This window comes from Pongo abelii, chromosome 1 (genome assembly GCF_028885655.2).
Source record: "Pongo abelii isolate AG06213 chromosome 1, NHGRI_mPonAbe1-v2.0_pri, whole genome shotgun sequence".
Lineage (NCBI taxonomy): Eukaryota > Metazoa > Chordata > Mammalia > Primates > Hominidae > Pongo > Pongo abelii.
The window spans coordinates 195,579,370-195,606,877 of NC_071985.2; the positions used below are offsets into that span (position 1 = coordinate 195,579,370).

The window sequence follows — 27,508 nt, forward strand, 5'->3', positions numbered from 1 at the left end:
CTAAGGGTCTGAGTCAATCCCCTTTCCCCTCATCCTCCACATGACTTTGACACTGGATTCAAATAAACTTGAGCTCCATTTGTGCTGTGGATGTTTCCAGGAAAAGGAATGGATTGAGAAGAAGGCAATGACTGTTTCTGGAAGGGGTTTACATATGCAAAGTTGAACTGGTCATTAGGACGGCCACTTCACTTGAGGAAAGAGGAAGGGAAACTGTTCACAAGTCACAACAGTCACCCCCTCCCCAGCACTGAAGGCCCATTCCTTCAGTTTGGGCCAAAGCTTGAGAGAAGGTGTATTTATTAAAATAGATCAGGCTCCCTCTCCGGATTCCCTCTCCCTCTCCCTCTCCGGATTCCCTCTCCCTCTCCGGATTCCCTCTGTTGCCGAGCCTGGACTGTACTGCCGTGATCTCAACTTGCTGCAACCTCCCTGCCCCAGGCTCCAGTGATTCTCCTGCCTCGGCCTGCCGAGTGCCTGGGATAGCAGGCGCGCACCGCCACGCCTGACTGGGGGTTTCGCCATGTTGACCGGGCTGGTCTCCAGCCCCTGACCTCGACTGATCTGCTCGCCTCGGCCTCCCGAGGTGCTGGGACTGCAGACGGAGTCTCTCTCACTCAATGCTCAATGTTGCCTGGGCTGGAGTGCAGTGGAGTGATCTCGGCTCGCTACAACCTCCACCTCCCAGCCGCCTGCCTTGGCCTCCCAAAGTGCTAAGATTACAGCCTCTGCCCAGCCGCCACCCCGTCTAGGAAGTAAGGAGCATCTCTGCCTGGCCGCCCATCATCTGGGATGTGAGGAGCCCCTCTGCCCGGCTGCCCCATCTGCGAAGTGAGGAGTGCCTCTGCCCGGCTGCCACCCTGTATAGGAAGTGAGGAGCGTCTCTGCCCGGCCGCCCATCATCTGGGATGTGAGGAGCGCCTCTGCCCGGCCGCCCCGTCTGGGAAGTGAGGAGCGCCTCTGCCCGTCCGCCCATCGTCTGGGATGTGAGGAGCACCTCTGCCCAACCGCCACCCCATCTAGGAAGTGAGGAGCGCATCTGCCCGGCAGCCGCCCCGTCTGGGAAGCGGGGAGCAGCGTCTCTGCCCGGCCGCCCCGTCTGGGAAGCGGGAAGCACCTCTGCCCGGCCGCCCCGTCTGGGAAGTGGGGAGCGCCTCTGCCCGGCCACCCCGTCTGGGAAGTGAGGAGTGTCTCTGCCCGGCCGCCCATCGTCTGGGAAGTGAGGAGCGCCTCTGCCCGGCCGCCACCCGGTCTAGGAAGTGAGGAGCGCCTCTGTCCGGCCGCCCTGTCTGGGAAGTGAGGAGCGCCTCTGCCCGGCAGCCCCCTCTGGGAAGCGAGGAGAGCCTCTGCCCGGCCGCCCTTCGTCTGGGAAGCGAGGAGCGCCTCTGCCCAGCCGCCCCGTCTGGGAAGTGAGGGGTACCTCTGCCCGGCCACCCCGTCTGGGAGGCGAGGAGCGCCTCTGCCCGGCTGCCCTTCATCTGGGAGGTGAGGAGCGCCTCTGCCCGGCCACCCCGTCTAGGAAGTGAGCGCCTCTGCTTGGCCGCCCCGTCTGGCAGGTGAGGAGCATCACTGCCCAGCTGCCCCGTCTGGGAGGTGAGGAGCGTCACTGCCCGGCCGCCACGTCTGGGAAGTGAGGAGCGCCTCTGCCCGGCCGCCCATCGTCTGGGAAGTGAGGAGCGCCTCTGCCCAGCCGCCCATCGTCTGGGAAGTGAGGAGCGCCTCTGCCCGGCCACCCCGTCTGGGAAGTGAGGAGCGCCTCTGCCCGGCCGCCCCGTCTGGGAAGTGAGGAGCGCCTCTGCCCGGCCGCCCTGTCTGGGAGGTGTACCCAACAGCTCCGAAGAGACAGCGACCATCGAGAATGGGCCATGATAATGATGGCGGTTTTGTCTAAAAGAAAAGGGGGAAACGTGGGGAAAAGAAAGAGAGATCAGATTGTTACTGTGTCTGTGTAGAAAGAAGTAGACATAAGAGACTCCATTTTGTTCTGCACTGTGGAAAAATTCTACCTTGGGACGCTGTTAATCTATAACCTTACCCCCAACCCCATGATCTCTGAAACATGTGCTGTGTCAACTCAGGGTTAAATAGATTAAGGGCGGTGCAAGATGTGCTTTGTTAAACAGATGCTTGAAGGCAGCATGCTCCTTAAGAGTCATCACCACTGCCTAATCTCAAGTACTCAGGGACACAAACACTGTGGAAGGCCGCAGGGACCTCTGCCTAGGAAAACCAGAGACCTTTGTTCACGTGTTTATCTGCTGACCTTCTCTCCACTATTATCCTATGACCCTGCCACATCCCCCTCTCCGAGAAACACCCAAGAATGATCAATAAATACTTAAAAAAAAAAAAAAAAAAAAAAAGGATAGAGTTCCCTTCAACTCCCATCCTCCCAATCTGAGAGGTAACCTCTGCCATTAGTCTGATATTAATCCTTCCAGACCTTTTCCTCTCCACTTATTAGTATGTTTTTTCTTTCTCCCCCCATTTCTTCTTTCAGGGGTGAAATTACACATATTTTTAAGTAAATAAATTCACGCTGTGTGTGAAAATAAAAATAAAAATAATAAAATAAAATAGATCAGAAAGTAATTCACTAACTGCATAGATAACTGTGTGCCAGAAACTGCTGGTGTGTTGATGAAAAGGCATAGTCCTGTCCAACGGGAGCTTACAGCTTAATTAAATGGCCAATAGGCCAAGTGAAAATGATCCTAGCATTCCTTATCTGAGCTGGGTGAGCAATCACAGCTCACTGCAGCCTTGAACTCCTGGGCTCAAGCAATCCTCCCACCTCAGCCTCCCAAGTAGCTGGGACTACAGGCATGCACCACCATACCCGGCTAAATTTTTAAACATTTTTTTTAGAGATGGAGTCTCAAACTCCTGGCCTCAAGCGATCCTCCCTCCTTGGCCTTCCAAAGTGCCGGGGTGCTGGATCTTTTTGTCCATCTGGGGTAACCTCCTTATCTTAGATGGGGAAATTGAGTCCCAAGGGAAGAAAGGTCTTGGCCAAGGTCACACAGCCAGGCGGATCAGGGGAAGGACGTTGCCGGACAGGAACAGTGTGATACTCTTTATAAAGTGCGTTCACACCCAGTAGCCTCAAACAGCCCTGTGTGGCAGGAGGGCTGGGTGGGGCTGAGGGAGGAAATAGGGCAGTGTGTGGCGGTATAAATGGCCCAGGAGTTGCAGTCAGACTTTCAGTGGAGTCCCAGTGTTGCCACCTGCTAGCTGCAGGACTTAATGTCAAACTGCTTACCCTATCCAAGGCTCAGTTTCTCCACCTGGAAAATGGACATAATGGTTCTTCATGGTCTGGTTCTCCCTCCATTAAACCAGGAGAGGGTAGTTATTTTAGGGGAAGAGTTTCAGTAGAGGTCCGGGTTGTCTACCCTGGAGTGAGAAGAGCTGAAGATGGAACTAAGGAAAAAATAAAAATGCATTATGTTTTTCCCTAAGATAAAATGTGACCATCTTCCTTCTGGGTGGGAAGCTCTGGCCCCATGACCTAGAGGGCTGGGGATGGGAGTGAGGGCTATCATTAGAAAACCTTCCTGGTATAGGGAGCCCAGTGTACCCCAGGACCTAAAGGGTTAATGCGGATGGAGAGACTCCCCACCCCACGATTGACTCGGGCATGCTGGGACTTGCAGGCTGACTGACCACCGTGTGGCGCAGGGGCTGTTGGGAAATGTAGTCACCGTCCCGGAACCTGGGGCAGCGGAGTCCAGTGCGCCCTGTGGTGACAGCTCAGGAGGTAGGTGACAATGTCAGGGAGCTGTGGGTGAGAGCACAGCAGGAAAGCCAGGGCAGGGCTGGGCAGGAGGGAGTGGGCAAGCTGAGGGCTGGGACACCCCCAACCCCCCCACCCCCGGCCTGCAGCTGATGCAATGGGCCTGCTGGGGCGGGGGTGAAGGGCAAGCAGCAATGGGACACTTCCTGTCTCCAAGGAAAGAGGAATGGGACCCTCCTGAATGACAGTAAGGGGATGTTCCCTGAACCCCACACGGACACACCACTGACACCTCCCAGAAAGGCGCTAGCAGAACAAAAACTGTCCTCAAAATCAAAAGAGAGGAAGAGCCCTGTCCTAGGAGTAAAGGGACCAGGTCCCCTTCTCCAGTCCACATACCCCACTTCCAACAAGGATAGACCACACTCAAAAGCAACTGGATGCCCTCCCAGACAAAGGCAGTATAGCAAACTGTAGATCCCAGCGGGGCAAAGGGACTGGACCCCTATCCCTAAAAACTGAAAGGCCTATTCTAGGGAGGACAAAGAGTCGGAGGAGGAGGATCAGGCCTCCCCAGTACCATCTCCCTCTGCAAAGGCCCCTCTCTCCTGCCCCCCACCCCTCTGAGGCAGCTCCATCACCCCATGCGTAACTTGTTGACCAAAGCGGGGGCTCCCATCTCTCCTCCCACAGGGTGTGTGCGCTCAGCAGAGGCCAGCATGGACCAGTCTGTGGCAATCCAGGAGACGCTGGCTGAGGGGGAATACTGCGTCATCATATCCTTCCTGTGCTAACTGCAGCCCTGAGCCTGCCCTGGCCTTGGGAAGAGGAATGGAAGGTGTCGAGGTGTCTATCCCCTCTCCTGCCCCTCTGAACCGTCAGGGGAGAAGGACATCAGTATTTACTAAGTACTTACTGAGTCCTGGACTCTCTGCCAGATGCTTTAAATATGCAGTTATCCTCCTAACTCCCTATGAAGTTGGGGATTATTATCATCATTTCATAGATAAGGAAGGCTTAGAGAGTGACTTACCCAAGGCCACACAGTGAATCGGGGGGGGGCAGGGGAACAGAGGGAAGGTGGGACAGCCTGGGTGGGGAGAGGCCTCGCCTCTGGGTTGTCTTCCCTTGACTCTGAGCCGCAGGCGGTGCAAGGTGTGCTGTGTGAGGGGGACAGCCGGCAGAGCCGCCTCCTGGGTCTCGTGCGCTACCGCCTGGAGCACGGCGGCCAGGAACACGCGTGAGTGAGGGGCTTGGTCCCCACCTGTCTGAGCCATGGGGTTGTTCATCACTGCACCCTCCAGCTGAACTTCAACCGTCCCTCCAGGGCAGGGTCTGAGTCTCCTAGAATAATTATCACAATGACAGTTAATATTTTTTGAACACTATATTCTAAACCCTGCACAGGTACTAACTCATAATCCTCAAGATCTAAGGAGGAAGTTTCTTGAGAAGAGATAGTTTAACATACTAGTCCAGATCTTGAGCCTCGTGGTCCAAATGCCTGGGTTCAAACCCAGGCTTTGTTACTAACAAGCCACATGATCTATTGTTTGTTTTGAGACAGAGTCTTGGTCTTTGCCCAGGCTGGAGTGCAGTGGCGTGATCTTGGCTCACTGCAACCTCTGCGTCCCAGGTTCAAGCAATTCTCGTGCCTCAGCCTCTTGAGGAGCTGGTATTACAGAGGTGCCCGCCACCATGCCTGGCTCATTTCTGTATTTTTAGTAGAGACAGGGTTTCACCACGTTGGCCAGGCTGGTCTTGAAGTCCTGACCTCAAGTTATCCACCTGCCTTGGCCTCCCAAAGTGCTAGGATTACAGGCATGAGCCAGCGTGCCCAGACTCACATGATCTTTTTTTTTAGAGATGGGGTCTCTTTCTGTCACCCAGGCTGGAGTGCAGTGGTGCACTCATAGCTGCACACTGGAACTCCTGGCCTCAGGTCATTCTCCCACCTCTGCCTCCCAAAGTGTTGGAATTTTAGGCATGAGCCACCGCACCTGGTGGAAACACATGATCTTGAGCAAGTTGTTTTACTCCTCGATTTGTCCATATTAAAGAGTAAAGTGAGTTAGGCCAGGTGCAGTGGCTCATGCTTGTAATTCCAACACTTTGGGAGGCTGAGGCAGGAAGATTGCTTGAGCCTAGGAGTTCGAGACCAGCTTGGGCAACATAGTGAGACCCCCCCCCCCGCCCCCAAACCCCTGCCCCCCAGCTCCATCTCTACAAAAAAAAAGAAAATTAGCTGGGCGTGGTGGTGCATGTCTGTAGTCTCAGCTACTCGGGAGGCTGAGGTGGGAGGATCACATGAGCTGAGGAGTTTGAGATTACTGTGAACTATGATTGTACTACAGCCTGGGCAACACAGCAAGACCCTGTCTCTATAAAAAAACAAAAAAGAAAAAAAAACTAACACCATGGGGTGCGTAGAAAGTGCTCAATAAGGCTGGGTGCAGTGGCTCACACCTGTAATCCCAACACTTTGGGAGTCTGAGCTGGGAGGATTGCTTGAGCTCAGGAGTTCAATACCAGCCTGGGCAATATAATGAGACCCCTATCTCCACTTCAAATAATTTTAAAAATATAATAAATAAAAAAAAGAAAGTGCTCGATAAATGTTGTCCAGTAATACCCACATACCACACAGAAGCAGAGAGAGAGAGTAATAGCTGTCAAAGTTCTCATAGCTGGTGACTTAGGGTCTAGGAGCTGGGAGGTAGGGGGCCTTAGACATTTTCTGATCCATCACCCCAGTTTTACAGATGGGAAACAGGTTCAGTGAGAGAAATGGGTAGCTAAGGTTGCACTGTTCCTGTCGCACACAGTGCTAGAATGCACCATGGTTAGATCAAACATGTGTTTGTGTTTTACTAACAATCAGGGGCTCCTGCAGATGAGAAAAGTTCTGGTTTGATGACCTCATCCATAAAACTGCAGTCTCTGATGGGCACCACAGACAGAGATGGCATGAGGAATGTGCCTAGCCAGGGTACCACCAGCACAGTGTCAGGGACCAACGAGGGAATGTGAGCACCCCGAGGCCTCCAAGATAGGGCTGAGGGACAGCCAGCGGGCCCCCATCCTCACCTCTGCTTCCTGCCCTTAGTCTCTTCCTCTATACGCACCGGAGGATGGCCATTACCGGGGACGATGTCTCTCTGGACCAGATAGTGCCGGTCTCGCGGGATTTTACGCTGGAAGAAGGTGCCACAGGGGGCTGGGTGGTATGAATCCTCTCCTATGGGCCCCCCAGGTCATCTTTGTCCTTGATGGGGGGGCAAGAGGGAGTAAGCTCAAATGCTAAGGGCATTCTCATTTCCCTCCCCACAGTGTCCCCAGATGGTGAATTCTACATCATTGGTGAGTGGTCCTCTTGGTCTGGGTCCCACTCGGGGCAGGGGGTGCCTGATTTTCAGAGAGAGAAAAATGGTGTAAAGTAAGAGCACCCCCTGGTAAACTTATTGCAGCAAGTAAGACCCTGTAGGATCTGGCACAGCGCATCTCCGTGGGCTCATCTCCCATCACTCCTCCTTGCTGCTGTTTCCGTCTCCCCCGATATCACACGTTCTCACCCCGGAGCCCCTGCACACGCTGTCCCCTCCTCCTGCAAGCTTCACATCTCTTCACTTAGCCAACTCCTACTCAGCCTTCAGGGCTTCCATTCATGCATTTCTCTTCCCAGGCAGCCTTTGTTAAACCCCTGAAATTAGGCCAGGGCGGTGGCTCACCCCTGTAATCCCAGCACTTTGGGAGGCCGAGATCATGAGGTCAGGAGTTCAAGACTAGCCTGACCAACATGGAGAAACCCCGTCTCTACTAAAAATACAAAATTAGCCAGGCGTGGTGGTGCATGCCTGTAATCCCAGCTACTCGAGAGGCTGAGGCAGGAGAATTGCTTGAACCTGGGAGGCGGAGGTTGCAGTGAGCCAAGATTGCACCATTGCACTCCAGCCTGGGCAACAAGAGTGAAACTCCATCTCAAAAAACAAACAAAAAACCCAAAAAAAACCCTGAAATTGTTTTGTATCCCAGGGATACATGTGTCTGTCCCTCCCTCCCTCCCTCTCTCTCTCTTTCTTCACAGAATCTCACTCTGTCACCCAGGCTGGAGTGCAGTGGCATGATCTTGACTCGCTGCAACCTCTGCCTCCCAGGTTCAAGTGATTCCCCTGCCTCTGCCTCCCAAGTATCTGGGATTACAGGCGTCCGCCACCATGCCCAGCTAATTTTTGTATTTTCTGTAGAGGCAGGGTTTTGCCATGTTGGCCAGGCTGGTCTTGAACTCCTGACCTCAGGTGATCCACCTGCCTCGGCCTCCCAAAGTGCTGGGATTATAGGCGTGAGCCACCACGCCTGGCTTGCTTTTTTCTTATTTTTGCCAGCCTCTCTCAATCAGTGATGTAATTCTTTATATTGACATATTTAATGCCTGTCTTCTTTGCTATACAACAATAATAATAGAAGCAAATAATGAGTCAATGATTATCCCATGCCAGCATTGTGCTAGAAGTTTTACATACACCAAATCACGCTTTTCTCTTTTTTTTTTTTGAGACAGAGTCTCGCTCTGTCACCCAGGCTGGAGTGCAGTGGTGTGATCTTGGCTCACTGCAAGCTCCGCCTCCCGGGTTCACGCCATTCTCCTGCCTCAGCCTCCCAAGTAGCTGGGACTACAGGCGCCTGCCACCATGCCCGGCTAATTTTTTGTATTTTTTTTAGTAGAGACGGGTTTTCACCGTGTTGGCCAGGATGGTCTCGATCTCCTGACCTTGTGATCCGCCTGCCTCAGCCTCCCAAAGTGCTGGGATTACAGGCGTGAGCCACCGCACCCAGCCTAAATCAGGCTTTTCTCACAGGTCTATGAGGTTATCACTGTTTGCATCTCCATTTTATGGACAAGGTAACTGAGGCCCAGATAAATAGTTTAGTAAGGGGTGGAACCAAGATTCAAACTCAGAGAATTCAGATTCTAGAGCCCACACTATTTTATTTTATTTTATTTTTTGAGACAGGATCTTGCTGTGTCACTTGGGCTGGAGTGCAGTGGCACAAATATGGCTCACTTCAGCCTCAACCTCCTGGGCTCAAGCGATCCTCCCACCTCAGCCTCCCAAGTAGCTGGGACTCCACATCTGGCTAATTTTTTATAGAGATTGGGTGGCGGGGGGCGGTGTCTCACTGTGTTTTCCAAGCTGGTCTCAAACTCCTGGCTTTAAGTAATCCTCCTGCCCTAGCCTCCCAAAGTGCTGGGATTACAGGCATGGGTCACTATGCCTGGCCAAGCCCACACTCTTAATCGCTCTGCTAGGTTGCTTCTGTTTGTCTGTTAGTTCAGCACATGGTTTGAGTGCTCACCATGTGCCCGGTATTGGGTATATGCTATGAATAGGGAAGCCTTCTACAGTCTAGCTCCCTGAGACAGGCCCACGCGTATTCTCTTCACCATGGTATTCCCTGTGCCTATCACACTACCTGGCATAGTCAGGTAGACTGACCCATGGACATCCCCTCTTGTCTGCCTCTATGTGCTTTTCATTTCATTAAGAGGGGAACAGACTACACATCCAGAGAACCTGTTCTCTCCCAGGTCCATCTAGTACTGCAGTTGAGGCTTACTGACTTTTCAGAGCCTTCGTCTGCCTCCTGTATAAAGAGGGGATGATGTTAATTTGGAACTCAGGGTACAGAGGGTTTCCTTGTTGTCCCAGCAGCCGTCCCAAATAAGTTGCTTAAGGGCTGAAGGGGCTTTGGGAGTCTGGGTTGCTGATTCTCCATTCTGAGGCTTAGGCTGCATCAAGCACTTAGCTCCTGGCGGCCAAGGGTCCATTTCCTGCCTCCTTTGTGCAGGCTCAGATGTGACCGTCCAGCTGGACACAGCAGAACTTAGCCTCGTATTCCAGCTGCCCTTTGGTTCACAAACCAGGATGTTCCTCCACGAAGTTGCCAGGGCCTGTCCAGGTAGGTAAGACCCCAGGTTCCCTGGGGGTGGGTGGGTGGCTGGGTATTCACCTACCCACTCCAGTTGACTCTCCACCCTTTGGACTCCTACCCCACGGTTTCTGTGTCCTTTCGAAGCTGCTGGTGTAAAGCCATAGTGCCCCCAGGCTGCCAGCCAACCATGGTGTTTGCTTTTGTGTTTACAGTTTCTGGAGTTGAGTGTTAACTACAGCAGGGCCCCTTTGTTCTCCTGGCTCTGGGCAGGGTTGCACAGGATAGGTTGTGACTGTGATGCAGAATCTCTTACAAGTTGGCAGACGAAGCAGCTTCAAGCAGCCCAACTTCCCTCTCTCTGCCACCCACAGCTAGAACTCACAGCTAGAACCATCTGTCATATTGGCTCTCCTGCCCTTGAACCCTGCTGTCACTCACTGCCACTGAGAAAATGGTCTAGCTTTGGGCTAGCAGTGAAATGTTAGTGGCCTTCAGGACAAAATTTGTTTAGAATGAGACATTAGCCCGGCAGGTAAAGGAGAGTTTGTGTACAGAGCAGATGATTAGTCATAGAACATGCAAATTCAAGCCAACAGGTGCTGGGGCTTAAATGTTTACCCAGCACTTTTAGCTGTCTTCTTTCAAGCTATCTCTTGTCTTTGTGGCAAGGGGAGAGGGCTGGTCTTCTCTGTGGTCTTGCTGTGGAGCCTGAGCCTCCAGGGGCTTCACTTTATTTTGCTTGCTGTGCCAGGAAGGGGACTGCCCTTGAATTCAAACTAGGGGATAAGGGAAAAGGAAGCAGAAGAAACAGCTAGGCTTAGTAGCTTGCTTGTAATCCCAACTACTTGGGAGGCTACGGCAGAAGGATCACTGGAGCCCAGGAGTTCAAGGCTACACTGAGCTATGATTGCGCCACTGCACCGAAGCATGGGCGACAGAGCGAGACCCCTGGCTCTAAAAAATAAAATAACAGTCCGGGCACAGTGGCTCACGTGTGTAATCCCAGCACTTTGGGAGGCCGAGGCAGGTGGATCACGAGGTCAGGAAATCGAGACCATCCTAGCTAATACAGTGAAACCCCGTCTCTACTAAAAATACAAAAAATTAGCCAGGCATGGTGGCGGGTGCCTGTAGTCCCAGCTACTTGGGAGGCTGAGGCTGGAGAATGGCATAAACCCGGGAGGCGGAGCTTGCAGTGAGCCGAGATTGCGCCACTGCACTCCAGCCTAGGGACAGAGCGAGACTCCATCTCAAAAAAAATAAATAAATAACAAAAAGAAGTAGAAACATGATTATAGAGCCTTGAATGCCTGGTTAAGAGGTTTATTTATTTTATTTATTTTTTTGAGACGGAGTTTTGCTCTTGTTGCCCAGGCTGGAGTGCAGTGGCGTGATCTCGGCTCACTGCAATGTCCACCTCCCGGGTTCAAGCAATTCTCCTGCCTCAGCCTCCTGAATAGCTGGGATTACAGGCGCCCACCACCATGCCTAGCTAATTTTTTTTTTTGAGACGGAGTTTCACTCTTGTCGCCCAGGCTGCAGTGCAGTCAACCTTGGCTTACTGCAACCTCCGCCTCCTGGGTTCAAGCAATTCTCCTGCTTCAGCCTCCTGAGTAGCTGGGATTACTGGCGCCCGCCACCATGCCCAGCTAATTTTTTGATTTTTGGTAGAGACACGGTTTCATCATGTTGGCCAGGCTGGTCTTGAACTCCTGACCTCAGGTGATCCGCCCGCCTCGGCCTCCCAAAGTGCTGGGATTACAGGCATGGGCCACCACGCCCTGCATAATTTTTTGTATTTTTAGTAGAGACGGGGTTTCACCACGTTGGTCAGTGTGGTCTCGAACTCCCGGCCTAAGGTGATCCACCCACCTTGGCCTCCCAAAGTGCTGGGGTTACAGGTGTAAGCCACTGCACCCGGCCAAGAGGTTTAAAATTTATTAAGCAGGGGGAAATTTATCTCTAAATCTTAAAATAATAAGGATAACATATTTTATGATTATTAACAGTAGTAGGAGGTATAATAATAGAAATAACACTAAAGAGCCTGGGCTTTGAAGCTATACAGCCCCTTGAGTTTGATACCCATCTCTGCCAGTACCTAGCTGTGCAACTTTGGGCAAGCTACTTCACCTGTCTGAACTTTAGTTTTTGTAGGCTTCTGTATGTAATGAATACCTTATTCATGGGTTGTGACAATTAAATGAGATAACACATGTAAACGTGCCTACCACATAGCAGGAACTCAGAAAATGTTTTTCCCCTCTACAAGAAGACTCGTAGCTCACATTCATTGTTGATTTGGCATGCGTTAGGCACTATTCCAAGAACTTTTCACACATTATCTCAGTTACTCCTTTTTAAAATTTTTTTTTAATTTAATGTTAATTTTATTTATTTATTTATTTATTTATTTATTTATTTATTTATTTTTGAGACAGAGTCTCGCCCTGTTGCCCAGGCTAGAGTGCAATGGCGTGATCTCGGCTCACTGCAACCTCCATCTCCCGGGTTCAAGTGATTCTCCTGCCTCAGCCTCCCGAGTAGCTGGTACAGGCGCGTGCCACCACCCCCAGCTAATTTTTTGTATCTTTAGTAGAGACAAGGTTTCACCATGTTGACCATGCTGGTCTTGAACTCCTGACCTCGTGATCCACCCACCTCAGCAGCCTCCCAACGTGCTGGGATTACAGGCATGAGCCACCATGTCCGGCTTTTTTTTTTTTTTTTTTTTTTTTTGAGACCAAGTTTCACTCTTGTTGCCCATCTGGGCTGGAGTGCAACAGCACGGTCTTGGCTTACTGCAACCTCAGCCTCCAGGGTTCAAGCAATTCTCCTGCTTCAGCCTCCCAAGTAGCTAGGATTACAGGCACCTGCCACTATGCCTGGCTAATTTTTGTATTTTTATATTTATTTTATTTTATTTTTTGAGACAAAGTCTGGCTCTGTCGCCCAGGCTGGAGTGCAGTGGACCAATCTCAGCTTACTGCAACTTCCGCCTCCTGCGTTCAAGCGATTCTCCTGCCTCAGCCTCCCAAGTAGCTGGGACTACAGGCGCATGCCACCACGCCTTGCTAATTTTTGTATTTTTTGGTAGAGACAGGTTTTACCATGTTGGGCAGGCTGGTCTCAAACTTCTGACCTCAGGTGATCCGCCCACTTTGGCCTCCCAAAGTGCTGGGATTACAGGGGTGAGCCACTGTGCCTAGCCAATTTTTATATTTTTAGTAGAGACAGGGTTTCACCACGTTGGCCAGGCTAGTCTCGAACTCCTGACCTCAGGTGACCTGCCCATCTCAGCTTCCAAAAGTGCTGGGATTACAGGCGTGAGCCACCTTGCCCAGCCTCTCATTTACTTTTTTTTTTTTTGCGAGATGGAGTCTCGCTTTGTCGCCCAGGCTGGAATGCAGTGGCGCCATCTTGGCTCACTGCAACCTCTGCCTCTTGGATTCAAGTGACTGTTCTGCCTCAGCCTCCTGAGTAGCTGGGATTACAGGTGCACGCCACCATGCCTGGTTAATTTTTGTATTTTTAATAGAGACGGGGTTTCACCACGTTGTTCAGGCTGGTCTCGAACTCCTGACCTTGTGATCTGCCCACTTCGGCCTCCCAAAGTGCTGGGAATACAGGTGTGAGCCATCGCGCCCAGCCTGGCCTCATATACTCTTTACCACGATCTTACAAGGGAAGTATTATTGGTGTGCCCATTTCATAGATGAGGAAACTGAGGCTCACAGAGGATAAGAGCATTGCCTGAGTACCTAGCTGGCAAATGATAGAGCCAGGATTGGCAAGATTATATAGTTCTACTCCAGGCCAGGCACGGTGGCTCATGTCTGTAATCCCAGCACTTTGGGAGGCCTAGATGGGTGGATCACTTGAGGTTAGGGGTTCGAGACCAGACTGGCCAACATATAGTGACAGACCGAGACTCCGTCTCTCAAAAAGAAAAAAAAAAGTTCTACTGCAGAGCCTGAGCTCTTGCGTGTTTTGCTCTAGTGCTTCCTTAGCTCATGGCACCCTCTCCCCTATAAACAGCCCAGGAAGGCTTCATGTAGGAGGTGAATTTTTTTTTGAGACTCCCTGGCTGGAGTGCAGTGGCATGATCTCGGCTCACTACAACCTCCGCCTCCCGGGTTCAAGCGATTCTCTTGCCTCAGCCTCCTGAGTAGCTGGGACTACAGGCACCTGCCAACATGCCCTGCTAATTTTTGTGTTTATAGTAGAGACAGGGTTTTACCATGTTGCCCAGGATGGCCTCGAACTCCTGACCTCCGGTGATCCGCCCGCCCCGGACTCCCAAAGTGCGGGGATTACAGGCGTGAACCACCGCACTCAGCCAGAGGTGATATTTAAGCTTAGGCTAGTAGGATGAAGAAGAGTTTTTCCCCAGGCAGGCAACAAGGAGGAAAAGGGCTTGGCAGTTGGAGGGAAGGGCAGGACCTTTGGTGGGGACTGAACTTGGGGGAAGAGGAGGGTATGGAGAGAGCTGAGCCAGGAGAGGTCAGCAGAGAGCATCTCATGAAGGGTCTTAGCTACCCAACAAAGAGCTTGGACTTTGCCCTATAGCTTATGGGGAACCATTAAGGAATTTTATTTGTTTATTTATTTTTTGATACGGAGTCTCACTCTGTCACCCAGGCTGGAGTGCAGTGGCGTGATCTCGGCTCACTGCAAGCTCCACCTCCCAGGTTCATGCCATTCTCCTGCCTCAACCTCCCGAGTAGCTGGGACTCAGGCGCCCACCACCACGCCCGGCTAATTTTTTGTATTTTTAATAGAGACTGGGTTTCACTGTGTTAGCCAGAATGGTCTGGATCTCCTGACCTCATGATCCGCCCGCCTTGGCCTTCCAAAGTGCTGGGAATTTTAAGCTGGAGAGTGATAAGGCAAGATTTGCAAGTTAGAAAAGTTCCTCCGGCAACTGGTATAGAAAAAGAGAACCTAGAACAGGGAGATAGGAATGTATCGGAATGGCTAAAGAATGGAAAATGAGGCTGGGACCTGTGAGAGCCCTGGTGATGGGCATGGGGAAGGAGGGATGGACCTGCAAGATACAGAGGTCAAACTGATGAGAACGAAGGCACCATGGGGGCAGTGAGTTTGGGTCACGTTCACAACTTCATCCGCAGAGATAAGAACAGTGCCAGCCTGCACGGTGGTTCACGCCTGTAATCCCAGCACTTTGGGAGGCCAAGGCGGGCGGATCACGAGGTCAGGAGTTCAAGACCAGCCTGACCAATATGGTGAAACCCCATCTCTACTAAAAATACAAAAAAAAATTAGCCAGGTGTGGTGGCACGTGCCTGTAGTCCCAGCTACTCAGGAGGCTGAGGCAGGAGAATCGCTTGAACGCGGGAGGCAGAGGTTGCAGTGAGCCAAGATTGTGCCACTGCACTCCAGCCTGGGCAACAGAGCCAGACTCCATCTTTTTTTTTTTTTTTTTGAGATGGAGTCTTGCTCTTTCGCCCAGACTGGAGTGCAGTGGCACGATCTCGGCTCACTGCAAGCTCCGCCTCCTGGGTTCACACCATTCTCCTGCCTCAGCCTCCTGAGTAGCTGGGACTACAGGCGCCCGCCACCACGCCCGGCTAATTTTTTGTATTTTTTTAGTAGAGACGGGGTTTCGTCGTGTTAGCCAGGATGGTCTCGATCTCCTGACCTCGTGATCCGCCCGCTTCGGCCTCCCAAAGTGTTGGGATTACAGGCGTGAGCCACTGCGCCCGGCCGAGACTCCAACTTAAAAAGAAAAGAACACTGCCTGTCATATAGCAGGCACTTAATAAATATTTGTTGACTGCAGGAGCAGAGGTTGGTAGCTATGAGAATGAAAGACAGGAGTCAAGGATGACTTCTTTCTTTTAGGATTGGGTGTGTGTCATGCAGTCCCCTTACCTGTCATCCTTCTGGGGTCCACACCACACCTGGGGTAACCAGCAGAGAAACTCTGTAGCAACCAACTTCTCTGAGTGCTTGTCATGATGGGGATTTCCTCAGGGAGAGACCTGGCTGAGAAGGGACTCTCAGTATTGACAGCCTCTTAGATATCCACCAGCCCAACTCTTTCATTTTACTAGAGGCACGAGAGGCAAAAGGAACTAGGTTTTTTCCACCTAGTCCTTGATGGATAATGTTGTACAGCACAAAAGGCCAGAGAGTGGAAGTGTCTTGGCTAAGAATCTACTATTAGAGAAACATCGGCTAACAAGAGATCACAGTTAGCTAACATTAATTGAGCACCTACTGTGTGCCAGACATTTTTCTAGATACCGAGACAATGCACAACAACTGTATTTCTCCGTTTAGTCTTCTGAACAATACTAAGTAGATATCCTGTTTTACAGACGAGCAAATTGATATAGAGGAGGCAAGCAACTTACCCAAGATCAATCATCAATTGAAGTAATAGGGGCCGGGTGGGGTGGCTCACACCTGTAATCCCAGCACTTTGAGAGGTTGAGGTGGGCAGATCATGAGGTCAGGAGTTCGAGACCAGACTGACCAACATGGTGAAACCTCGCCTCTACTAAAACTACTAAAATTAGCCAGGTGTGGTGCCGTGTGCCGGTAATCCCAGCTACTCAGGAGTCTGAGGCAGGAGAATCATTTGAACCCGGGAGGCGGAGGTTGCAGTAAGTGGAGATCACGTTACTGCATTCCAGCCTGGGCGACAGAGCAAGAGTTTGTCTCTAAATAAATAAATAAAATAAAAATAAAATTGAAGTAATGGGACCAGGTTTGAAACTTCAGTTTCTGATGCCAAAGCCCTCGGAGTTCAGAGATTTCAGTGCAGATCCCAGGTCTGTCACTTCCTAAATGTGAATGTGAACACTACATTTTATTTTATTTATTATTTATTTATTTATTTATTTTTTGAAACAGAGTCTAGCTCTGTCACCCAGGCTGGGGTGTGGTGGTGCAATCTTGGCTCACTGCAACCTCCACCTCCCGGGTTCAGGTGATTCTCCTGCCTCAGCCTCCTGAGTAGCTGGGATTACAGATGCCCACCACCACACCCCGCTAATTTTTGTATTTTCTTTTTTTCTTGAGACGGACTCTCACTCTTTCACCCAGGTTGGAGTGCTGTGGTGCGATCTCAGCTCACTGAAACCTCCACCTCCCAGGTTAGAGGGATTCTCCTGCCTCAGCCTCCCGAGTAGCTGGGACTACAGGCGCACGCCACCATGGTCAGCTAATTTTTTGTATTTTTTGTAGAGACAGGGTTTCACCATGTTAGCCAGGATGGTCTCGATCTCCTGACCTCGTGATCTGCCCGCCTCAGCCTCCCAAAGTGCTGGAATTACAGGCATGCGCCTGGCCCTACTGTATTTTATTTTTTCAGACCTTGGCTTTTTATTTATACAATGGAAATATAAACTTGCCTTCTTCAATAAGCCAAGTTTTTTGAGGATCAGACGAGGCCAAGTATGGGTTAATAGTATGTAAATGCTGAAGTCAACTTAAAAGCTGTGTCTGGCAGTGCCACAGTCAGGACTGGAACTCAAGTCTTCTCATATATCACGTCCTTGCACATCCCATTCAGTTCGGTCAGGTTCATGCAGCTCTACAAACAGAGCAGGCAGGATAGCAGAAGGGTTAAGAGCAATTGTTCCAGAGTCAGATAGTTTGAGTCAGAGGGTTGGAGTCAAAGACAGAGGTGACTCAAGAATTTCTAGGAAGGAGAGTGGCAGTCTGGTTAAGGGAGAAACAGAGGACTTGTCTTGATATATTTCATAGTAAACACACTGCTTACTTACAGCGTGTGTTTCTCTGGAGTGGGCTGCCAACTGCTGCTGGAGGTTATGGGTGGTGAAATCCCCCAACCCTCTGGCATCTGTTTGAATCCTCCACTCTGCTAGTCACTCTGCGACCTCAGACTTAACCTCTCTGAACTTGGTTGCCTTGTATATAAAATTGGGATAATAGGCCGGGGGTGGTGGCTCACGCCTGTAATCCCAACACTTTGGGAGGCCGAGGCGGGTGGATCATGAGGTCAGGAGATCACGACCATCCTGGCTAATATGGTGAAACCCCGTCTCTACTAAAAATACAAAAAATTAGCCAGGCATGGTGGTACGTGCTCGTAGTCCCAGCTACTTGGGAGGCTGAGGCAGGAGAATCGCTTGAATCTGGGAGGCAGAGGTTGCAGTGAGCGGAGATCGCTCCACTGCACTCCAGCTTAGGCGACAGAGCGAGACTCCGTCTCAAAAAAAAAAAAAAAAAGAAAAAGAAAAGAAAATTGGGATAATAGTTTCCTCCCTCATAAAAGGTGTGTTACGAGGAGTAGGAAAATAATATTTATACGAGGCACAGACCTTGGCACATAGTTACCATGAGGTTCAACGAATGGCGGTGGTCTCTGCCTTGGAATAGTACTTCTGTGTTCACAATTATTCTTGCATTTGAACCTCAGTGCGCACAGAACCCTTCTGTGCGCGAGAGAAACAGGGCCGGAGTCTCTCGGGATAATACAATCATGCAGAGCCGGCTCTTCAAGCCCGTGACTCAGTCTGCCCCATTTGTTCCTGCACAGGCTTCGATTCTGCGACCCGGGATCCTGAATTCCTATGGCTGTCTCGGTATAAGTGCGCAGAGCTGGAGCTGGAGATGCCAACGCCGCGCGGTTGTAACTCGGACCTAGATACCTGGCCAGGGTACGCGACAATTGGCGGAGGCAGGTATCCGTCCCGGAAGGAACGGTGGCGATTGGAGGAGGCCCGGCCACAGGGGGCGGGCTCCGTTCTGTTTTGGGGCGGAGCGATGGAGAAAACAGGGTTTCGATTGATGGAGCGGGCACACGGGGGCGGGTTCGTCTGGGGGCGGAGCGCGCGGGACGGGCGGCGGGATGAGGCGCTTGAGGAAGCAGGCAGGGAAATGTCTGCCGCCGCCGGCTCTCGGGAGCGTAACTCTGCAGGTCTGGCGGGCGGCGGGAAGCTGGGCTGGGGAGCTGGGCCGGGGGCGGCGGTGGGCCCGGCCCTCGGGTGGGCAGGGTCGGCGGTTTGGCCAGTGGACGCTCGGGGCGAAGACCAAAGTCCTGGTGGCTCTCTGGAGGCGGGGACACTGGGGCAGAAGTTCTGTGATGTTCTTCTCAGGCGTGCGTGACGAGGGTAGGCGGGTGGGAATGGGGCACTCGGGAATCCGGAGGCTGGGGTTTTAGTACAGCTCCGTTCCGAACTCGCTGTGTGACCTCGGGCCACTCGCTGCCCCTCTCTGGGTCTGTTTCTCCATCTGAGCTTGCTCTTCAATCCTGACCTTCCGAGTTTGTCGCGTGGGGCGGGTGGGGGAGCGGTGCCCTGCCTACGATAGAGTCTTCCTTTGGGTGAGGTATGGTATGTGTTGGGGCTCTGTCAGTTCTCAGCCCCTGTGATGATAGCGCAGTGTACAGGGCTGGAGTCTTGGGGAGCCCTGTCTACTCTGGGACTAGAGGCCAGGATGAAGTTACAGGTTATAAAGGGACTAGGTTTTTTCCCACCCAGCGGTTGGTGGATAATGGGTTTTTTCCCACCCAGCGGTTGGTGGATAATGGGGAGCACAGAAGGCCAGTTGCTGAGCAGGAGCTTGTCGTTTGGAGATGGGAGGCTCAGGGCTGAAATTTGGGTGAGTCCGTTCTCTGGGAGGACCTGCAGACCTGTCTTTTTTTGTCCAGCTCCAGGGTTTTCTGCAAGGGCCCCTGGTGCTTTTTTCCCCTGGGTGTGTCCGTGAGGCTCCATTTATGTGTGAGCTTTAGCATGACCCCTAGTACCTATTTGTGACAGTCATTTGCCAGCAGTGAAGAGCCTGTCAAGTAGCTGTGTAAAGTGTGGGCCAGCCCTCCACTTGCTCTTACAAGGCTTGGAAACTATGAGGGGCAGGGAGGAGTGGCATGTTGCACAAGAGTTTGTAAAATGAGAGGAAACGAGGTGAGCAGAGGACTTCCTCGCTGCTTGTTTCTCCTTCATTGCAGTCACCACAAGGTGCGATTGAAGCGCCTGATGGTGCTGATAGTTTGCATCTTCCTTGGGCTTATCTCAGAGTTCACTATCACTTGAGTTTCCGTGACATTCTGGGCTATGGTGCTGGGATGGGTGAGAGTTTAAGAGCACGTCATCTCCTTGCCCCTTCACAAGAGACTGCCAGAATCCAGACAATTGGCGGAGGACAAGGCCAATGGCAGCAGAAAGAGGTGGGTGCTGTGTTCTCAGCCAGTACACCAGAGCCAGGCCATGCAGGCACTTCATTCCCTTAGTCTTCTATGACAAGTCAGGCCAGCCAGCTCTGAAGCCAGTTAGCTGCCCCGACTGAGAAATGTGCAGGGATCTCAATCTTTCATTTCCTTTCAAAAAACAGAGACTAGCCATATGCTGGAGAGGAATTATTGTTACGGTTTCGGTTTTATTTTTATTTTAAAATAATTTGAAAGCTGAGCATGGTGGCGCATACCTGTAGTCCCAGCCACTTGGGAGGCTGAGGTGGGAGGCTTGAGCCCAGGAGTTTGAGGGTGATGTGCACTATGATTGATCCTGTGAATTAGTTGCTGCACTCCAGCCTAGGCAACATAGTGAGACTGTCTCTAAAATAAATAAATAAATAGTTTTAAAAATTTTGTCAGCCAGGCGTGGTGACTCATGCCTGTAATCCCAGCACTGTGGGAAGCTGAGGGGGGCGGATCACCTGAGGTCAGGAGTTCGAGACCAGCCTGGCCAACGTGGTGAAACCCCGTCACTACTAAAAATACGAAAATTAGATGGGCGTGGTGGCAGGTGCCTGTAATCCCAAGTACTCTGGAGGCTGAGGTAGGAGAATTGCTTGAACCCAGGAGGCAGAGGTTGCAGTGAGCCGAGATCGTGCCATTGCATTCCAGCCTGGGAGACAGAGCAAGACTCCATCTCAAAAAAAAAAAAAAAAAAAAAAAATTTCTCTTAAAATACCTACAGTAAGTGGGGTGACACTATTAGTTGCTAAGTTGCTCCTGCTAAAATTGGTAAGAAATGGTATCAAGCCCCTCAGTTCTATTTGGGTCATCTGTTTCCAGAGTTATTATGGCCTCAGAGGAGAGTTACATCTTCTATAACAGTTAGGAAGAACCCTTTGGGCTGCCTTTGGATGTCGATACAGGCCCCAAGGGAAACAGAGTAGTAGATTGTTTTTTCCTATATGCATATGATCAAAATACCCACTTTTTGATAGCCTAGAGAACCCAAAACAAACGGTTGCTTAAAAATGCTGTTTCTGGCTGGGCTCGGTGACTCACGCCTTTAATCCCAACACTTTGGAAGGCTGAGGCGGGCAGATCATGAGGTCAGGAGTTCGAGACCAGCCTGGCCAACATGGCGAAACCCTGTCTTTACTAAAAATACAAAAATTAGATGAGTGTAGTGGTGCATGGCTATAATCCCAGGTACTTGGGAGGCTGAGGTAGGAGAATCGCTTGAACCCAGGAGGCAGAGGTTGCAGTGCACTGAGATCGTGCCACTGCACTCCAGCCTGGGAGACAGAGCGAGACTCCATCTCAAAAAGAAAAAAAAAAAAATTTTGTCTTATCGTAATACCTACAGTAAGTGACTGGGTGACACTATTAATTGCTAAGTTGCTCCTGCTAAAATTGGTAAGAAATGGTATCAAACTCCCCAGTTCTATTCGGGTCATCTCTGTTTCCAGAGTTATTCTGGCCTCAGAGGAGAGTTACATCTTCTATAACAGGTAGGAAGAACCCTTTGAGCTGCCTTTGGATGTCGATACAGGCCCCAAGGGAAACGGAGTAGTAGATTTGTTTTTTCCTGTATGCATATGATCAAAATACCCACTACTTGATAGTCTAGAGAAACCAAGGCAAACGGTTGCTTAAAAATGCTGTTTTTGGCTGGGCGCGGTGGCTCATGCCTATAATCCCAGCACTTTGGGAGGCCGAGGTGGGCGGATCACGAGATCAGGAGTTCAAGACCAGGCTGGGCAACATGACGAAATTCCGTCTCTACTAAAAATATAAAAATTAGGCCAGGCACAGTGGCTTATGCCTGTAATCCCAGCACTTTGGGAGGCTGAGGCAGGCGGATCACAAGGTCAGGAGATCAAGACCATCCTGGCTAACACGGTGAAACCCCATCTCTACTAAAAATACAAAAAAAATTAGCTGGGCATGGTAGTGTGCACCTATAGTCCCAGTTACTCGGGAGGCTGAGGCAGGAGAACCGCTTGAACCCGGGAGGCAGAGGTTGCAGTTAGCCGAGATCACACCACTGCACTCCAGCCTGGGCGAGACTCCATCTCAAAACAAAACAAAACAAAAAACCCCAAAAAAACAGAACTTAGCTGAGCATGGTGGCAGGCACCTGTAATCCCTGCTACTTGGGAAGCTGAGGCAGGAGAATCAGTTGAACCCAGGAGGTGGAGATTGCAGTGAGCCGAGATCGCGACATTGCACTCCATGCACTCCAGTCTGGGCAACAAGAGCAAGACTCTGTCCCCCCCCCCCAAAAAAAAAAGCTGTTTTTGATGCACGGCAGGAGAAACAAAGGCACCCCTCAGGAGCTGGCAGTCTGACTGAGAGGGGTCTGATAATACGTAGATAGAGGTAAGAGAGTATAGGGTTGGCCCAGCAGGACAGTGTTCCTTGTAGCGTGAGCCAAGGGCATAGAGCACCTTCGAGGCCCAGGCATTTTGGGGGACAGGTGAATCTGGTCTTCATTCCTTGCCTTTGCATTAATAGAGATAGGAATGATCTTTGATGATTCTTTCAAAATGTCCTTTCTTTTCTTTGATTTGTCTCTGCTGAATTCAGGAGTGTTAGGTTGAGCTTGGTAGAGATTATAGTAGAAAAACGAGGACGGGCACGGTGGCTCACGCCTGTAATCCCAGCACTTTGGGAGACTGAGGAGGGCGGATCATGAGGTCAGGAGATCGAGACCATCCTGGCTAACATGGTGAAACCCTGTCTCTACTAAAAATACAAACAAATTAGCTGGGCATGGTGGTGGGCACCTGTAGTCCCAGCTACTTGGGAGGCTGATGCAGGAGAATGGCGTGAACTCGGGAGGCAGAGCTTGCAGTGAGCTGAGATTGCGCCGCTGGACTCCAGCCTTGGTGACAGAGCGAGACTCCGTCTCAAAAAAAAAGAAAAATGAAATGAAGCTAGTTTCAGACTGGAATCCATGTCTTCAGGTTCAGACCAGTGTCTAGGAGCTAAGTTGTGGTGTTGAAGTCAGGTAATGCTTTTGGTTGAGTGGCAGCTTGTTCACGTGATTCTCTTGCCAAGCCCAGCTTGCACTGACATTAGATTGGTAGTTGAATCGGTAGATTGGTAGGAGTCTTTCTGCTTCTGCACTTATTTAACTGCTCTTTTTTTTTTTTTTTGAGACGGAGTCTTGCTGTGTCACCAGGCTAGGAGTGCAGTGGCACGATCTTGGCTCACTGCAACCTCCACCTCCCGGGTTCAAGCAATTCTCCTGCCTTAGCCTCCCGAGTAGCTGGGACTACATGCATGCACCCGCACACCACCACACCCAGCTAATTTTTGTATTTTTAGTAGAGATGGTGTTTCACCTTGTTGGCCAGGATGGTCTCCATCTCCTGACCTCGTGATCTGCCCGCCTTGGCCTCCCAAAGTGCTGAGATTACAGGCGTGAGCCACCGCGCCTGGCCTCACTGTTCTTAACATCTTTTTTTCTTTTCTCTTTTTTCTTCCTAACCACTGGATGACCAGGGATGCTGTTAACTTCCTTGTGCAGCTTTTTCTTTCCTTAAAAAGAGTGAAGTCTGATTTGGGAGAAATACCTCATTATTTCCATCTAGCAACTGAAGTTGCTCTTATTCAGAAAACCCCATTGAGGATCTTGCACAGGGCCCAGTACTTATCCAAGTCTGTCTGTAAAATGTTCACCTGCATTGCATCCTGGGTACATGCAAAACCTGGAGCTGTGTTCTGGAGGGTTTTGAACTATGCACTAAAAAGGAAATGGCTACTCAGAAGTCCCACAGGGGCCATTCTGGGCTATTTTAACAAAGCAGTAATAGCAAATACATTTTGGTTTTTTTTAATCCAAAGTTGATTAGAAATGAGCCAGCTTCGCCGGGCGTGGTGGCTCACGCCTGTAGTCCCAGCACTTTCAGAGGCTGAGGTGGGCAGATCACAAGGTCAGGAGTTCAAGACTATCCTGGCCAACGTGGTGAAACCCCATCTCTACTAAAATACAAAAAATTAGCTGGTGGTGGCGTGTGCCTGTATCCCAGCTACTCGAGAGGCTGAGGCAGGGGAATCACTTGAACCTGGGAGGCGGAGGTTGCAGTGGGCTGAGATCATGCCACTGCATGCCAGCCTGATGACAGTGAGACTCCGTCTCAAAAAAAAAAAAAAAAAAAAAAAAAAGAAATTAACCAGCTTTGTAGTAACTCAAATTTAAAAGGGGATGTGTTTTAAGTATTTTTTCTTCTGGACCCAGGAAACAAAGTATTAAAGTCTGTCAGGCCAGTGAAAGGAAATGAATGCTCTTTATATCTCAGGGTAACATAAAGGGTAACCTAGTTTACCAGAGTAGAAGCCAGAGAGCATGTTAGCTAAATAGCCCCCCGGGTGGTTTTCTCTCTCACCCTCTCTTTCATCTTGTTTTGTCAGTACTAATAGCTAAAACTTGTGTGACCAACATATCCTTTTAGCATGGAGAAAATAAATTTGCTTTTGTTGATCTTAGAGAACAAATATTGCCCATCATTTCCACTATTGTGGGAAGCTCTGCAGGCTCCTTAAGTAACTTATTTTAAGTCACTTTGTTTCCTTAAACAAAAGAGAACTGTATTCGTTTTTCTTCTTCCTTTTGTTATTCCCCTCTCCATTTTCCTTCTTTGAGCCATTTAACCCAGTTTTATATTTCCAGTACAAGAGAACTCCCTAAAGATTCTTTTTTTCTTCTGAAAACAGTTTGTTTTGGAACTCTACAGTGATTGTTGAGAGCAAGTGAGGTGACCCACAAACACTCAGTTAGAAGTGGAGCTTTGAACAGAAAAATCCTCAGGGAGGGACAGTTCAGGAAGAGGGAGGCATCAATATGTTTATTAGAGGAAAGATACTGTACTGTTGGAGGATAGATGCTAGCTGACTTGCATGTTTTTCTTTGCTACTTAAAATATACTGTTAGCCTGGCACAGTGGTGCGTACCCGTAGTCCCAGCTACTCAGGAGGCTGAGGCAGGAGTCTTGCTTGAGGAGTTCCAGACCAGCCTGGGCAACATAGCGATATCTCTGCATTTATATATATATATATGTAAAATAAATTACGCTCTAACAGTTTTGTTATTGGTGATCCATACATGAACTGAAGCTAGCAAATATGAATGAGAAGAGACTTTCTTTCTTGGAATGCCAATGATGAGAATTTAAACAAAGTGAATGTCAAGAGGCCTGGACATTTTTCTTTTTCTTTTCTTCATGGTTCCTTGGTGCACTATTACTTTCTCTTTTTGTTTTTATTTATTTTCATTTTTATTTTTATTTATTTTTTTGAGACGGAGTCTCACTCTGTCACCCAGGCTGGAGTGCAGTGGTGTGATCTCTGCTCACTGCAGCCTCCGCCTCCTGGGTTCAAGCAGTTCTCCTGCCTCAGCCTCCCGAGTAGCTGAGATTACAGGCATGTGCTACCACGTCTGGCTACTTTTTGTATTTTCAATAAAGACGGGGTTTCAACATGTTGGCCAGGCTGATCTTGAACTCCTCATTTCAGGTGATCTGCCCACCTTGTCCTCCCAAAGTGCTGGGATTATAGGCATGAGCCATCATGCCTGGACTAATTTTTGTATTTTTAGAAGAGACAGGGTTTCACCGTGTTGGCCAGGCTGGTCTTGAACTCCTGACTTCAAGTGATTCCCCTGCCTTGGCCTCCCAAAGTGCTGGGAGCCACCATGCCCAGCCTCTTTTTGTTTTTAGAGACGAGATCTCCCTGTGTTGCCCAGGCTGGTCTCAAACTCCTGACCTCAAGTGATCTTCCCACCTCTGCCTCCTAAAGCTGGGATTACAGGCATGAGCCACCGCGCTTGACCTCTTTGTACGATATTAAAAGTGTGTCTCAACTTTCCTCTTAAGTCTTTAAAATGAGAGTGAATGTTTGCCTCCTGGAAAGTCACACAGAACTTAAGCAATGCTAAATTATTTAGACGTGCTTTCATTTGGGAAATACAATTAGAAATGGGAAATGCTGGCCAGCAGTGGTGGCTCATGCCTGTAATCCCAGCACTTTGGGAGGCTGAGGTGGGCGGGTCACTTGAGGCCAGGAGTTTGAGATCAGCCTGGCCAACGTGGCAAAACCCTGTTTCTACTAAAAATACAAAAATTAGTCCGGCGGGGTGGCACATGCCTGTAGTCCCAGCTAGTCAAGAGGCTGAGGTACGAGAATCGCTTGAACCCCGGAGGCAGAGGTTGCAGTGAGCCAAGATCACGCCACTGCACTCCAGCCTGGGCAAGAGTGAGACTCTGTCTCAAAAAAAAAAGAAAAAGAAAAAGAAAAAGAAATGGTAAATGCTCACCTCTGAGAACTGAGAACCTGGCTGCTGTGTTCAGGGTCTATCCTAGGGGGATTTCTTCCTGATAAGAACTGCATTGGCTGGGCACAGTGGCTCAGGCCTGTAATCTCAGCACTTTGGGAGGCTGAGGCGGGTGGATCACCTGAGGTCAGGAGTTTGAGACCAGCCTGGCCAACATGGTGAAAACCTGTCTTTACTAAAAATACAAGAATTAGCCAGGTGTGGTGGCTTGCGTCTGTAATCCGCGTGCCACTTGGGAAGCTGAGACAGGAGAATCACTTGAACCCTGGAGACAGAGGTTGCAGTGAGCAGAGATCATGCCACTGCACTCCAGCCTGGGCACACAGCGAGACTCCATCTCAAAAAAAAAAAAAAAAAGAACTGCACTTGCACTTACTCCTTTCCTCCCTCCATTTTCATATTTCTGAATGTAGTCACTAACAACCTCAAGGTATCCTTGACTCTTCCCTCTGCTCTCATGTCTAATAAGCAAGTTCTGTTCATTTTTTTTTTTCTGCAGTGCCTCTCCTATCTGCCCACATTTCAAAATCCCCCTCATTCACATTGGTATCCTCTTAGCTGAACTGTTGCAGTAGTCTTCTTGTAAGTCTTCCCAACCTCAAGTTTCCCTCTCCCTTAGGGATCTCCTTAGAACATAACTTTGATCGTGTTCTACTATTTTGTATGTGAACTTGAATATTGTACCACTCCCTGTTGCCTGTAGAATAAAGTTCAAATTCCTTAGTATAGTGGTCAAGTCCTGCACTGCCTGACCTCAGCCTGCTTCTCTGGTCTTATCAGCTACAACTTATCTTCATTTCCTTTTACTTCAAACTTGACTGCTTATTATTTCTGGATAAAGCCCTGTACTTTTTCACCTATTTGTTGACTTCTCATTCAGCTACATTTTTGTAAGCTTGAACTTGCTGCTTTTAGCATTTTGCATTCTCTCTCCTTCCCAAATGACAGCCGAATGCCTTGTACATCAGTAGGTGCTCAAAAAATGTCTGTCTCTAGTTGAATTGTAGAGACCCATACAATTTCTAGCCCAAGGTGCTTTGTGGCCTCAACAACTCCTGCCCCCTTCCTCTTTGAGCATGCTCTGCGTCTCTGCGTTGCCCTCCCCCCCTTCCTGGTTTGCTCTTGCCCACTTCTCTTTTAGCTTTATCACCAGACCACAGACAGTTCACAGAAGGCCCACTGAAGGGAAGCCTGAGAAGGAAAAATTCAAGTCATCTCTCCAGGGGCCTATCACCACTAACCAACCTGTTGCCGTAAAGTAATTGCACTGTAGTCTTCATCCTTGAAAGCTAAACTGGTCATATTTAGTCCTTGCCAGCCTAAATTGGATTTGCAC

The 27,508-nt window shown here is 50.0% G+C and overlaps 1 protein-coding gene, 1 long non-coding RNA gene and 1 pseudogene across 6 annotated transcripts in view; 1 reads left to right on the forward strand and 2 right to left on the reverse strand.

Moving 5' to 3' along the window:
- Nucleotides 1–246: 246 nt before the first annotated feature.
- LOC129058002 (collagen alpha-2(I) chain-like) lies at nt 247–1,943 on the reverse strand (annotated as a pseudogene).
- A 1,093-nt stretch (nt 1,944–3,036) lies between these two features.
- LOC129059252 (uncharacterized) lies at nt 3,037–18,220 on the reverse strand. The gene is made up of 4 exons (XR_008525022.1): nt 17,983–18,220; nt 15,563–17,231; nt 5,001–5,080; nt 3,037–3,423 (listed from the first exon to the last, which is right to left on the reverse strand). It is a non-coding gene; the product is annotated as an uncharacterized LOC129059252 (long non-coding RNA).
- Nucleotides 3,660–27,508, forward strand: part of INPP5B (inositol polyphosphate-5-phosphatase B) — an 82,357-nt gene continuing 58,508 nt past the window's right edge. The window contains exons 1-7 of one of the 5 annotated variants that reach the window (XM_024235693.3): nt 3,660–3,760; nt 4,430–4,512; nt 4,882–4,976; nt 6,843–6,940; nt 7,067–7,096; nt 9,584–9,694; nt 18,201–18,581. In XM_024235693.3, coding sequence (XP_024091461.2) covers nt 4,456–4,512; nt 4,882–4,976; nt 6,843–6,940; nt 7,067–7,096; nt 9,584–9,694; nt 18,201–18,581 — 772 coding nt within the window. In that variant the 5' untranslated portion in view covers nt 3,660–3,760; nt 4,430–4,455. Of the gene's footprint in view, nt 3,761–3,915; nt 3,984–4,429; nt 4,513–4,881; nt 4,977–6,842; nt 6,941–7,066; nt 7,097–9,583; nt 9,695–18,200; nt 18,582–19,640; nt 19,830–27,508 lie in introns of those variants that run through there. The other 4 variants (XM_024235694.3, XM_063719297.1, XM_024235695.3 and 1 more) reach the window with 4 other exon arrangements.